The sequence below is a fragment of the Babylonia areolata genome, chromosome 11 (genome assembly GCF_041734735.1).
Source record: "Babylonia areolata isolate BAREFJ2019XMU chromosome 11, ASM4173473v1, whole genome shotgun sequence".
NCBI classification, from domain to species: Eukaryota; Metazoa; Mollusca; class Gastropoda; order Neogastropoda; family Buccinidae; genus Babylonia; species Babylonia areolata.
The window spans coordinates 27,412,355-27,426,829 of record NC_134886.1 but is presented as its reverse complement, the minus strand read 5'-3'; the positions used below and the strand labels follow the sequence as shown (position 1 = coordinate 27,426,829).

At 39.4% G+C, this 14,475-nt stretch overlaps 1 protein-coding gene across 1 annotated transcript in view; it reads left to right on the top strand.

Moving 5' to 3' along the window:
• The window catches only part of LOC143287197 (uncharacterized), a 44,308-nt gene extending 30,088 nt beyond the window's left edge, over positions 1-14,220 (top strand). Inside the window, exons 7-13 of the mRNA XM_076595141.1 lie at positions 2,251-2,365; positions 4,268-4,303; positions 4,741-4,890; positions 6,840-7,112; positions 8,125-8,390; positions 9,600-9,736; positions 13,958-14,220. Of these exons, the coding sequence (XP_076451256.1) occupies positions 2,251-2,365; positions 4,268-4,303; positions 4,741-4,890; positions 6,840-7,112; positions 8,125-8,390; positions 9,600-9,736; positions 13,958-14,139 (1,159 nt within the window). The 3' untranslated portion in view covers positions 14,140-14,220. The remainder of the gene's footprint in view (positions 1-2,250; positions 2,366-4,267; positions 4,304-4,740; positions 4,891-6,839; positions 7,113-8,124; positions 8,391-9,599; positions 9,737-13,957) is intronic.
• Positions 14,221-14,475: the final 255 nt, after the last annotated feature.

Sequence of the window (14,475 nt, the reverse complement as noted above, 5' to 3'; positions counted from 1 at the left end):
GTGCGCAGACACACACACACACACACACACACACACACACACACACAGAGGTAAACACATACATATGCAGGCAAACTCACACACAAGCAGGCAAACACACACACACACACACACACACACACACACACACACACACTTAAATACTTTTTTTTTCTAATACAAATTAATGAAATATGTCAAATAGTAGAGAATGAATAGCGAATGAGTGAATAATGGAAAAGTATATATTGATTTACTTAAGTTTTGAAGGCTATTTCAGATTGATGGATTGAATATATTTTAATGTCAATGTTACTGGATTATTGTTTTTTCAGAGCGCAACAAGGTGTATAGAGCTGATAAAATGCCATATCTTTTTTTCTTTTCCTTTTTTGTTTGCTTTGTTTTGGGTTCTGAGTTTTTGAAAATTGAATTATGTAAACAGAAAATGTAACTGACTTGTCATGAATTTGGTCCAGGCAGTGCCACTATATTTAAGGATAGTGCTACTTGTGTATGTGCATGTATATACATTAAGATATTCACACATTGTTGTAATCTGTTCCGAGTGGTCTGTTACGTCATCACTTATTCAACTGCAGTGCAATAAAAAGAATATACATATATGTATATGACAGGGAAAAGAAAAAGCTCCTGCACTCCATCCTTCCTTCGAACACCAATTACGAACCAATAAGTGCAAACACTGACAAGTGCATGAAAAAACAACAGAAGCACTGATGCTCACAGCATGTGCATTCATCTATAAACAGTCATAAACTTTATGTCACCCCTCTTTCTCTTGTCTGCCACACATGCACAAACACACACACACGTGCGCACACACCTGCATGCGTGCACACACATGCACGTACATACATGCACACACACTCAACACAAAAGCCATCTATACGTAACAGAGATTGAAATGAATGTTAAAACTGTGCAGGGAAAGGTAAAAGCCCATTTGCTGCAAAGATGATCATCATGGTGAAAGTATTAATGTCTATGTAACATATACACCGGACACTTGTGGTTTCTAATGGATGGAGATTGTGACTCCACTGCACTTTTTGCTTTGGTGTGGTGCTGTTTTCAGAGTGTGTCGTTAACAAACATAACCTCTGGGTTACGGTGTGGCTTGTTTCTGTCGTATGTGACTTTTAGAGACTGAGAATCAGTACTTCTTTTCTGTATTTCTTTTTCTCTTCTTCCTTTGCATCCCCAGCAGATTTTGCACTTCAGAGGTTTTTTTTTGTTTGTTTTTTTTTTTAATTTTTTTTTTAAATGATTGTTTTTATTATCTGTTAATGCCAGCAAATGGACATTTCTGTGATTACTGTACTGTGTATTTTCTTATTTGTGTAGTTCTAGTCACTGAACAGGTCACATTTACAAAATGTTTTAAAATACAGTTTTATCATTTGTATACCAGTTCATTTGATGGACACATCCATTACTGTATGTGTTTGGAGTTCACTAAGCAACTTTCCTTCATGAAACTTTTGTTGTTGTTGTTGTTGTATCAGCGGTTACATTTTCTGTGTGTAATTCATGGTGGAGTCAGAAACAGGTGAACATAAGGTGGAGTCAGAAACAGGTGAACATAAGGTGACTGAGGATCTGTTGTTATGGAGAGTGCCATTCATTGTCTTCTAAAAGAAAAATGCCAAGTTCATGTAGAGTAGCTGTTACAGTTTGATTCTGATAATTAATTATATGTTTATTTCTTGGATATGTTTTTAAAGCAGTGCATTTGGTGATAACAGTTTGTCCAAGCCTTTTTACTCACTTTGGTGTTTTGCTCCACTTCTAACCTCTGATTAAGGTTTAAAAACAGTTCAGAGATTGACTGTAAATCATGTGATCAAGTAACTGGACTGTGCAAAGTTAGACATGCTTTTAGTATAATGTGTACATGCAGACAGTTGTTGAAAACAGCAAAAAAGTAACACAAGCACACATGTGTATGTACCCCTCCCACCACTCTCTTAGCCCATCCCCCACAGGCAGAATATATCCTTTGACACACACGTATCATCAGTAGTGACAATTACGGAGACACACACTAATATAGATTTATACACATACACAGCCAGACTGATAGACACACACAGTCAGGCATCGACTAAATGCACACAACACACACACACACACACACACGCACACACAGTTTTTAGCTTTCTTTTTTTTCTTTTTTAAGGTGAACAGAAACATGTTGAAAGACAACTGTAGTGACACATTTTATACGGTTCTTGATCCTTTTATCAGGGTGACCCCTGGAGGTCGCATCGAAGATGACGGGGATTTCAGTGACTTTTTCGCAGTGCCACCTGACAACCTTCATCCAGAGGAGTGGGAAAAAATGCAGCAGCAACAGGATGAGGTGAGCTGAAGAGCTTTGGAGTTGATCTGTAGTTTGCCTTTAGCTTTGACTTCCTGCATTGTATTGTATTTCTTTTTTATCACAACAGATTTCTCTGTGTGAAATTCTGGGCTGCTCTCCACAGGGAGAGCACGTCGCTACACTACAACACCACCCTTTTTTATTTTTTGTTTGTTTTTTCTGCGTGCAGTTTTATCAGTTCCTATCGGAATGGATTTTTTCTACAGAACAACCTTTTTGTTGCTATGGGTTCTTTTACGTGCGCTAAGTGCATGCTGCACACGAGACCTCGGTTTATCATCTCATCCGAATGACTAGCGTCCAGACCACCACTCAAGGTCTAGTGGAGAGGGAGAAAATATCAGCGGCTGAGCCGTGATTCGAACCAGCGTGCTCAGATTCTCTCGCTTCCTAGGCGGATGCGTTACCTCTAGGCCATCACTCCACTACTATTGTATTGTATCATATTGTATTGTGTTGTATTACATTTTATCACAGCAGATTTCTCTTTGTGAAATTCAGGCTGCTCTCCCCTGGGAGAGTGCACCACTACATTTGCAGTGCCACCATTTTTTTCCTTCTTTTTTTTTCTGGCTTGCAGGTGTATTTCTTTTCCTACCAAAGTGGATTTTTCTGCAGAATTTTGCCAGGGACAACCCTTTTGATGCTGTGGGTTCTTTTATGTGCGCTAAGTGCATACTTCACACAGGGCATTGGTGTATTGTCTCATTCAAATGACTAGCATCCATTCCACAACTCAAGGTCTAGTGGAGGGGGAGAAATATTTGTGATTGTGGGATTTTAACCTGTGTGCTGAGATTTTCTCGCTTTTTAGGTGGAAGAGTTACCACAAGGCCATTCCACATAATTATTATATGGTGTGTCTTTATATTTGTCACAGTATGCATTTATCCTTACTAGATACTCTGTGGGCTGCAACTACTATATAAACTCATGTTTATGAGCGGACATGTATGTGTATGACTGTTTATTCCCCATCATTAAAGCAGATTCTGGATTATGATTGTTGGGAGAGTTGGCCAAACGGTAAAGCATCCACATGGGAAGCGTGAGAATTCGAGTGTACGTGATTGAATCCTACGCTGGCCAGAATTTTCTCCCCCTCCACTAGATCTTGACAAATCTGCCCCTTCCTATCTCTCTGGCTGTCTTCACCTCTGCACCCCATCTCGCTCTCTGTGATCGGCTTTGTATCCACTCTGTTTGCGCATACTCAGATTCAAACACTCCACTGTTGGCTGCTGTTCTTTCTCTGTCTCTGGACCTTGCGATTGGAATTAACTTCCTCTTTCACTTCGTCAGGTCTTCTCACTCAGCTTTTTCAAGTCTGGCCTTAAAACCAACCTCTTCACAAGATAGCCTCCTTCCCCTGCCTTTTCTTTGTCTTAAGTTTCTCATGTTTAGAGTTTTGCATGTGTGTGAATGACTGGTGTGAAAGCGCTTTGATTTTTCTCTGCACAAGATTCAGCGGTATATAAATACTTATTATTATTTGTAGTGGTCATTATTATTTTCTGTGATCTACACGCTAGTCATTTGGATGAGATGATAAACTGAGGCCTGGTGTGTTGGATTTCATTTGAACATGTAAAAGAACCCACAGCAACAAGAAATGTCTCTGGCAAATTTAAAAAAAAAAAAAATCCACTCTAATATACATGCATGCATGTGTTTATGTGTGTTTGTGCTGAAGCCTGAATGAATGACTCAGGAAACAATGATGAGCATCTAAAGGCAGGTAAATAAAATAACCTCATGCAAATCACTGTAAAGCACTTAGAGCTTTGTCTCTCTCTGAGGATAAGTACACTATATAAGTATCCATATCAGTCAATCAGTCAGTGATATTTGACGGTGTGTATACTTGTGTTTTGGTTTCAGGAGCTGGCAAGGCTACTACAAGAGCAAGAACATAAGGTGAATTTCCATCAAAGCATATGTCACATTTCTTCAGAAGTATACATTCTTGAAATATGTACATAAGGTGGATCTCCAAAGTTGAGACTGTGATATTGACAGTAATGTCAACATGACAAATTACATTAATTGAACACAATAAATGTTGAGATTGTGGTATTGAAAATGTTATTCATTAAAAAAAAAAAAAAAGGGGAATAATAATAATAAAAAAATCTATTGGAAAATTATGCACTCCATTATTATTCAGATTTGGATGCTGTAGCACCCCCAAAACGGAGTATGGCTGCCTTCATGGCGGGGTACACGTAAAAGCCCACTCGTGTACATGCAAGTGAACGTGGGAGTTGCAGCCCACGAACAGAGAAGAAGAAGAAGGATGCTGTAGCATAACAAACCAGATGCCTCATGTTTTTTTGACATTTTCTCTTTCCCAGAGATCCAAAGCAGAAGTGGATAAAAACAAGCTGAGAGAGATTGAAATGCGTGATGAGCAGCTGGCCGCCATAATGCAGGAACAGGAACGTCTGAAGGAGAAAAAGTACAAGCAGAAGAGACAGCAGCAGAAGGAACAGCAAAAATTAGAGGTAACAGTCTGTTTTGTTCGTGTGTTTTTTGTTGTTTTTTTCATTCTGCATTTCTTTTCAGTGGTAGGCGTGCCATTTTGTTTCATTTATTGAACTGCTCAAAGCTATTATTTCTCATTGATGCTGAATTATTATTTTCATCCATATTTACAACCCTTCTTGTCTTCCGGTTACTGTTTAATAAGATGTATGGATGTGGAAATATTTGTGTTTCTTTTTACTTTTAGTCAGTTACAGTCCAGTACATATATATCTTTTTTTTTTATCAGACTAGTATACCCACAGTGTGTGAATGTGTTTTAACATCAGCAGTATTTTCAGTCAGCTACAGTTCAATACATATATATCTTTTTTTCTTTTTTTTTTATCAGACTAGTATACCTGCAGTGTGTGAATGTGTTTTAACATCAGCGGTCTGGTGTTGTCCAAGGATCATTTTATCAAAATCAGATAACTTGTAGCTGCAAAATCAGTATTTTTCATGTGTTCAATTACTGTGTTTCATGTGTTGACATGGGCAGTCAGGTATTGTCAGAGATCATAAGTTCTGAGGACCAAGTTGCAAACATCTCTACTTGTGTCTTTGCCAGTAGCCCGATAGTCTTCTTGTCAATTGTTCACAGCGGTCTTCTTCTGCATTAATGGAGTACCGTTCCCACATTATTATATATTGATTAGTTTGGTTTTGTTTGGTTTTTTGTGTTTTTTTTCCCTAAATATGGCCGTTTATGCCTCAGTATTTTGGTAACCGTATTCCGTTTCCAAGGGTGTACACTCTGAGTGTGTTCTTGTTTCCATCACCTACTGAACATAGACACCTGCAAAGGTATATCCTTTTTCAGGGATGTACACACTTAGTGTGTTCTTGTTTCCATCACCTACTGAACATAGACACCTGCAAAAGCATATCCTTTTTCAGGGATGTACATGCTTAGTCTGTTCTTGTTTCCATAACTGTCTGAACGTAGACGTCACCTGCATATGTGTACATGTTTACAGGGCTATATTTGTTGAGTGTGTTGTTGCCTACTGAACATAAACGTCTTCTGCATATGTTTATGCGTTTTCAGGGCTATGCGTATTTAGTGTGTTCTTGTTTCCATAACCTGCTGAACATAGACATAGGCATATTATCTGTTTTCAAGGGTGTTTGCATACAAGTGATGTGTGTATTATATAAATTTTAAATGTGTTCATAATGATTGAATAAAATGTGTATTATATATGTATTAAAAATGTACATGACTTCATGATATGTGTATTATGTATGCATTAAACATGTAATGCTGACTTTGAATAATGTGTATTATTTGTATGTATTTCTGTATATGTATATATATATACATGATGACTGAATAACTGACATGTACGACGTGTACAGTGCATGATGACTGAATAACTGACATGTACGACATGTACAGTGCATGATGACTGAATAACTGACATGTACGACATGTACAGTGCATGATGACTGAATAACTGACATGAACGACGTGTACAGTGCATGAATGATGACTGAATAACTGACATGAACGACGTATACATTGCATGATGACTGAATAACTGACATGTACGACGTGTACAATGCTTGCATGATTACTGAATAACTGACATGAACGACGTGTACAGTGCATGAATGATTACTGAATAACTGACATGAACGACGTATACAGTGCTTGCATGATGACTGAATAACTGACATGAACGACGTGTACAATGCTTGCATGATGACTGAATAACTGACATGTACGACGTGTACAGTGCATGAATGATGACTGAATAACTGACATGAACGACGTATACAATGCTTGCATGATGACTGAATAACTGACATGAACGACGTGTACAATGCTTGCATGATGACTGAATAACTGACATGAACGACCTATACAACGCTTGCATGATGACTGAATAAAAACACACATGCATGTCCCCGTCACCTCTGTCAGCGGCAGCATTCCGGTCAGGACCCCCTGCCGTTGGGCGCCTCTGCCAACATGTTGTCCCAGATGCACACCTCTCCCACCAACGCCGACCACAACCACCACCGGTACCGGCGCAACAGCTACACCAAGTCCATCGACAATGGCCCTGCACCCCTGGAGTATGACCCTGACGAGGAGGCGGAGCCTCGGGGCATTGTGTTAAGGACAGGGATGGGGCGGGAAGGGGCGGGGTCAAGGAACGACCCTGACAGGCGGCCGCAGATGCCTCCACCCCAGGTAATTTAAGAGAGACGGAGAGACTTAACGAAACCAGTATGTATTGTAAAGTCGAAATGCATGTTCATTCGATGGACATGTTGTTCATGATGTTTTAAGGTCAATGAGGGAGGCGGATTGGGTGAGTTTAGATGCAGATGATAAATGTATTGGTGGTTTTTTGGGGGAGAGGGGAGGTGTGTTTTTGTCACAACAGTTTTCTCAGTGTCAAGCCGCATACAACAAAATAAGGCCAAATGAACACGCTTAATAGCCAAAAAAAGCGTTAGACGAGACAGAGCGAAAACCTGACAAGATGGCGTGGAGAGCCTTGGCCAAAGGAATGATTCAGCACTTATAGCTGTTAGAGGCGTTTGATTGGCTAAGAGCGGGCCAGACTAAGAGGGGTGTCTTTTCACTGTTAGCCGCGTGAAATTTGGCCAGACAGAGCAAACCATAGGCCTAGTTTGCATCAGTTTGACATGGTAAGTATATGTAACACCAAACATGGAGTATAATACAAACTCCTCCTTTTCTCAGTGTCTATGTGAAATGTGTGCTGCTTTCTCCAGGGTGAGCGCATAGCCACAGTGCAGCGCCACCTTTTTTTTCTTCTGTTTTCTCCCTACAAGTATATTTGTTTTACTGTTAAAATGGTTTTTCTCTATTAATATTATTAGATATCATAATACTTTATCAATCCACATGAAAATTGATTTGTGCAGTCGTTGTTGTGGTGGGTTCTTTTACGTATGCTGAGTGCATACTGTACGCTGTATCTTGGTTTATCATCTCCTTCGAATGAAGTGAAGAATTTTTGTCATGCAATCCTCATTTATAGTTATTTGATTTATTGACTAAATGAGATCATATTGTTCATGGCCCAGCCAGGGACAAGGGGGCCATCTCAGGGCAGAAAAAAAAAAAGAAGTAAAAAAAAAAAAAAAAAAAAAAGTAAGTAAAATCAAACAAAGAAATAAATGAAGCATACGCCTGTTGTCGTCAAGTGCCTGTTGTTGTGTTCCTGTGGCAGGGCCACGCCCCACCGATGCATAGGACGGTGATTGAGGTCACCAACCCCAACCCTCACCTCCACCCCCACCCACGCACCCCTTCCTCCCAGCCCCCTCCGCGTCGTCAGGGCCCCTCGGCAGAACTGTCTCCGGACGACGCACCAGAGGTTTTGCGCTGGCTCCAGTCTCAGGGGGCGCCGGTTGAGGCTCCAGCCCCTGACTTCGACCCTCGGAGAGGTCGGCAGCCGTCACCTGTGCACGACCCCTGCGACGAGGAGGTGTCTGGGTAAGGGGAGAGGGCAGTGTTGGTGATTTTGATTATGTACCGGGTGTTGGCTTGTATCAGTACGGAAGGACTTGCTTGTGTCGGAAGGGATTGACTTGTAGACTTGTATTCGTAGGGTTGGCCTTGCATCAGAAGGGATAGCAATGCATCAAAAAGGATAGACTTGTGTCAGTAGGTGTACACTTGTGTCAGTAGAGATATACTTGTATCCCTTATTGGGATAGTCATTTATCAACAGGAATAAGCTTACGTCAACAGAGATATCCCTATACCAACTGGGATAGCTTTGTATCAATGTGGATTTCTCTGTACATGTTGGGATAGGTATTTGTAGGGACAACCTTGTATTCAGAGTGATAGGGATAACTTTGTATCAGCAGGGGTAGCCTTGTTTTTGTAGGGATAGCCTTTTGTCAAATAGGGATTGCCTTGAATCAGTAGGAATAGCCTTGCATCAATAGTAATTACCTAGTATCAGTAGGGAAAGACATGGGGACAGCCTTGTATCAACAGGGACATCCTTGTATCAACAGGAACAGCCTTGTATCAGTTTCGATAGCCTTGTATCAGTGGTGATAGCACTGTATCATGTATCTGTGGTGATATCACTGTATCAGTAGTAATAGCATTCTGTCTGTAGTGATAGCCCAGTACCAGTGGTGATAGCACTGTATCTTGTATCGGTGGTAATATCATAGTATCAGTAGTAATAGCATTCTGTCTGTAGTGATAGTGCCGTATCAGTGATGATAGCACTGTATCATGTATCTGTGGTGATAGCATCGCGTCAGTAGTGATAGCCCTGTACCAGTAATGATAGGCTTGTATCAGTAGTGATAGGCTTGTATCAGTAGTGATAGCCATGTATCACAAGTGATAGCCATGTATCACAAGTGATAGCCATGTATCAGTGGTGATAGAGTAGTGATAGGCTTGTTTCTGTAGTGATAGCCATGTATCACAAGTGACAGCCACGTATCAGTGGTGATAGCTCTATATTAGTAGTGATAGCCCTGTATCAGTGATGATAGCAGTATATCAGTGGTGATAGCTCCATATTAGTAGTGATAGCCATGTATCGGTGGTGATAGCAGTATATCAGCGGTGAAAGCTCCGTATTGATAGTGATAGCCATGTACTGGTAGCGATAGCTGTGTATGAGAAAGAATGATGGACCCTCATTTACTGATGTGAATTTTTGGTCAGCAGCCTGTCGAGACAAGCCGGGTTTAACATTGCCACAGCCATCGACCCCACATACCATCGCCGGCAGACGCAGAGCGAGGAACCCCAAACTACACAAGTGAAAACCACAGTACCTGTGTCACGATCCCTTCCCCTGGCAGGTCGGTCTGTGTGTGGGTGTTTGTGGGTGTGTTTGTGCGTGTGTGCATGTGTACGTGCATGTGTGTGCATGAGAGAGTGATAGAGCTTAAAACATTATCAGCAAGACCTGGAAATGGAAAAGATGCTTCATTTTGTTTTCTCTCTTTTTTTTTTTTTTCCAGTAACATAAATTACTAACCAGGTTGGGATTTGTTTTCGAAACCTTACTCATTTCAGATTTCGCACGGAAAGTATATGCACTGTGCAAAAATTAACAGGTTTTGTTATGTTTTTTTTTATATTATTATATATATGTTTTTAACATTACTGATGGATTTTTTTGTATTTAAATGCTACTTGTAGAATGCATAATATTTAGCACAGAAAGTATCTGTTCTGTCTAAAAATGTCCTACCTTCTTTTTGTTTTTACAAGTTATGCAAAAAAATTTTTTTAACTGATTAGAATTTCTTTATTAATGTAATCAGCTGTTTTTTTGTTGGTTTTTATTTTTATTTTTTTGTAATCTGCTTCAAAGGTTTATCAAGTAAGGATTTTGTTTTGTCTTCTCATGCATTTCATGTCTCACTACTGTCAAACACAAGTATTGTTCTTTCGTTGACTGTGGGCACCATATCATATCTTTACTAACGAATATCATGATTTTGAAAGTTAAAAAAAAAAAAAAAAAAAAAGATGATAGATGAAAAAGGCTGAAGGAACATTAAAGATAATGTTACAAAATCAAAACAGGACATGGCATGATACTTAGTATAACCAATAACAGGTTTTCAAGTTGGCACTATAAGATGCCTCACCATGTACCTGAAAAATGGAGGGAAAAACAGTTTTCCTTGTCAATGTCTGTCAAGGAATAACGTTATAATAGGAGAGTAGATTTCAGTGGTGTTTACTCTGATAATAGTATATGGAACAGTAAGCTCAGAAATAAGAGGATGGATTTTTTTCTTGCTTTTTTGCATTTGTTTCGTTTTGAAGAATTGCGTTCAGCATAGTTTACACTCAGACTTAAATGCTACCTCAACTTTTTACTGTTGATTGTTGGCACCACGTTTTGCAGTGCTTGTATAGTTTTCTTGTGCTCAGTTTGATTGTATTCAACAATAATGATAGTTTATTTCTAATGTACTTTCCATGATAAAAATTTGCTCTAGGCACAACAAATGAGGTTAATTCAGTAAAAAGAGAAATTTCACAAAACCATGTACACAAGTAAATTTTCTGTAACCAACCTTTTGTGATTTTATCTCTTGGAATCCTCAGCATTTTCGGGAAGAGGGGATGATGTTGACAGAGAATGTTAGAACATGGTGTATTTCAAGGTGCATTTAGAGGATGTGGCAGCTTATGTCAGGTGATTGCTTTGCTGCATCAGAACTGGCTTGGGTGTGTTGCTTATGCTTTGATCTTTTTTCTTCTACAGTTCTTGTTTTTGCCTTTGATTTCTGATGATTGAGTCGCTCACACTATGATTCATTACTAACTGTTTTGCTGTGTGTGTGTGTGTGTGTGTGTGTGTGTGTGTGTGTGTGTGTGTGCATGTCCATGTAAGTTTTGTGAATGTCTGCAATTTATCTATGTTTGTGCCGTGTTTATGTGAGGCTGCATGTGTTTGCGAATGCATGCACATGTGTGTGCTGTGCTTTTTGTGTGTGAGGCTTTGTGTGCTTGTGTGTGTGGGTTTGAACATGTGTTGTGTGTGTGTGGGCACATACGTGTATGTGTTCATATTTGTGCATGTAACTGTTTGTTGTTTGTGGATGTGCGGGATTGTGTATGCATATGCTTGCGGTGCGTCCACACCAGACGGCGCCATAGAGTGGGAGCCGGGGATGCGGGGTAGCTTACGAAAGCTGAAGGGTAGCCTCAAACCGCTCGCCTCCGTTAGAGGTACACACATCCTCACTGCTCTGTTGCAGTTCTCCATTGCATTGTGCTGTGGCGTGTTATGTCACTGTTGGTATCGCAATATGTGTACATGTGGATATTGTGTTGCCTCCTGTTGTGTTTTGTATCGCAACGACATGTGTACATGTGGGTATTGTGTTGTATTATGTTGTGTTTTGTATCGCAGCGACGGTTGTACATGTGGATATTGTGTTATATTATCATTTTATGTCATGTTTGTATCACAACGACATGTGGATATTGTGGTGTATTAGTCACTTTTGGTATCACAGAGACGTGTATATGTGGATATTGAGTGTACATGTGGATATTGAGTCATGTTTGTATCACAATGACATGTGGATATTGTGTATTAAGTCACTTTTGGTATCACAGCGACATGTGTATATGTGGGTATTGTGTTGTATTATGTCACTTTTACATCACAATGACGTGTACTTGTGGATATTGTGTTGTATCATATCATTTTTTGTATTATATTGACATGTGTACTTGTGGATATTGTGTTGTATCATGTCATTTTTTTGTATTATATCAACATGTGTACATGTGGATATTGTGTTGTATCATGTCATTTTTTGGGTATTACATTGACATATATACATGTGGATATTGTGTTGTATTGTGTCACTTTTTGTATCACAACGACATGTGTACATGTGCATATTATGTTTTATTATGTCACTTTATATCACAACGACATGTGCACTTGTGGGTATTGTGTTGTATCATGTCATTTTTTTGTATTACATTGACATGTGTACATGTGGATATTGTGTTGTATCATGTCATTTTTTTTTTTTTATAACATAGACATGTGTACATGTGGATATTGTGTTGTAGCATATCATTTTTTGGTATCACAACGGAATGTGGACATTGTGTTCTATTATGTCACTTTTGGTATCACAATGGCGTATGTACATGTGGAAATTGTGTCATATTTTGTCACTTTCGGTATCACATGTGTACAAGTGGATATTGTGTCGTATTATGTCACTTTTGGTATCACGACATGTGGATATTGTGTTGTATTTCGTCATTTTCGTTATCACAATGACGTGGATTTTGTGGTGTATTATGTCAATTTTGTTATCACTATGACATGTATATATGTGGAAGATAAGGCTGCTGTTGCCAGTGAAACTTGTTTCCTTTGCATAATTTCAACATCTGAGAGTTAAAGTGCTGTTTTCATTAAGAATATTTTGATAAGGATTAAAATTTCCTTGTGTGGGGGTTGTTTTCATATTAAAATTTTGATTGTGGTACAAGTTTCCTTGATGAGTCTAACTCTGTGAATTGTTTCCTTCACAGAAAGTGAAAATGTGTTAATGCTGGTGGTTTCTTTTATGAAAAGGGATCTTTATTTGTTTCTTCAATAACATTTAGATTTTTCTTTCAAAGCCATTTGATTTGATCCTGTGATACTGTGGAACTGTTTTCTTTGTTATATTTAACATAAGTGCATGAACACATTATTTCACCAGTTGGAGTTTTTTTAGGGATTTTTGTTTGTTTGTTTAATAATAAAAGGTTTGAGCCTGAACTTGTGGATTATTTTTCTTCACAAAAGTCTAAATAATTCATATAAGGGAATGCAGATCTCTTGATTGAAACATGAGATGTAGAAATATCCTGGTGGTAAAGATGGCCTGGGTGGAGTAGATGGTTCACACACCATTTCTCCTCGTAGAGTCTTCTTCAAGTGTGGTGAGAGGGAAAGTTAGTTTGGCAGAACCTCCTCCTTGTGTATACGCTTACAGAATATTGAATACGCACGTTTAAGTTCCTGTAATCCATGTCGGCGTTCGGTGGGTTATGGAAACAAGAATATACCCAGCATACACCCATCCCCCTGAAATTGGAGCATGACTGCCTACATAGCTGAAGTAAAGTGGTCATAGACGTAAAAGCCCACTCATGTGTGTACATGAGCATGGGAGTCACAACTAATGAATGAAGAAGAAAAAGAAGATTTTGGCAGAGTGGGGGATGAAAACTAATCACAAGAGATGAAACATTTTAAGTCTGATTGATTGTGTTGCTTCTTTCTTTAAAGTTTGAAATCTGAACTTGGAGAATAGTTTAGTTTATAGTCTTTAGTTTATAGACTTCGAAAGTCTGAATGTACAGCTATTGAACCTTACAAAGGAAGGTTTTACCGCAATCAGAATTAGTTTTCTCAAGTATCGTTAGATACAGTATTGAGCAACAGTACAGGGCTGGTGTAGCAAAGACTGCATTGCTCAGGAAGCCAGGGTGCAGGACCGCGCACAACAAAGTAACAGACAACTTGCTGTGTGTTGCAGACACCCCCTCCTCAGCTGACGGCAGCTACAACGATAACTCCTTTGACGATGGCACAGGCGCAGCGGGCTTCCAGCCAGTGCAGGGTCAGAAGAGGTCAACGCTGGACAGCAAGAACCGCAAAGCACGTGCTTCCGGTGCAGATGCGAAAGGCGGCAAGAACAGCAACTGCAAACAGCAGTGATTTGGAGGGGAGGGGCTGCACACCGGTAGTGCAGAGTAGTAGTAGTTTTCACGCTTTTCTGTGTGACCAAAGATTTTTTTTTGTTTTTTTTTGTTGTTTTTTTTTGGTCAAAGCACTCTCACATAATTTTATCATATACAATATAATTTTTCTCACTTCTTTCTTTGGGTTTTTTTTTTTTTTTTGTGGTCTCCATCCATCATAGGTCACGATGTTTGATTCGTTGCCTGTTTTTAAGACCCAGTGCCCAGTTGTGTGGTGATCTTCTTCCCAGTGAACTTTGTTATGTTTTGTGTTTGTGAGGGACTATTCATGCATGTCTGAGGTAAGGACTGC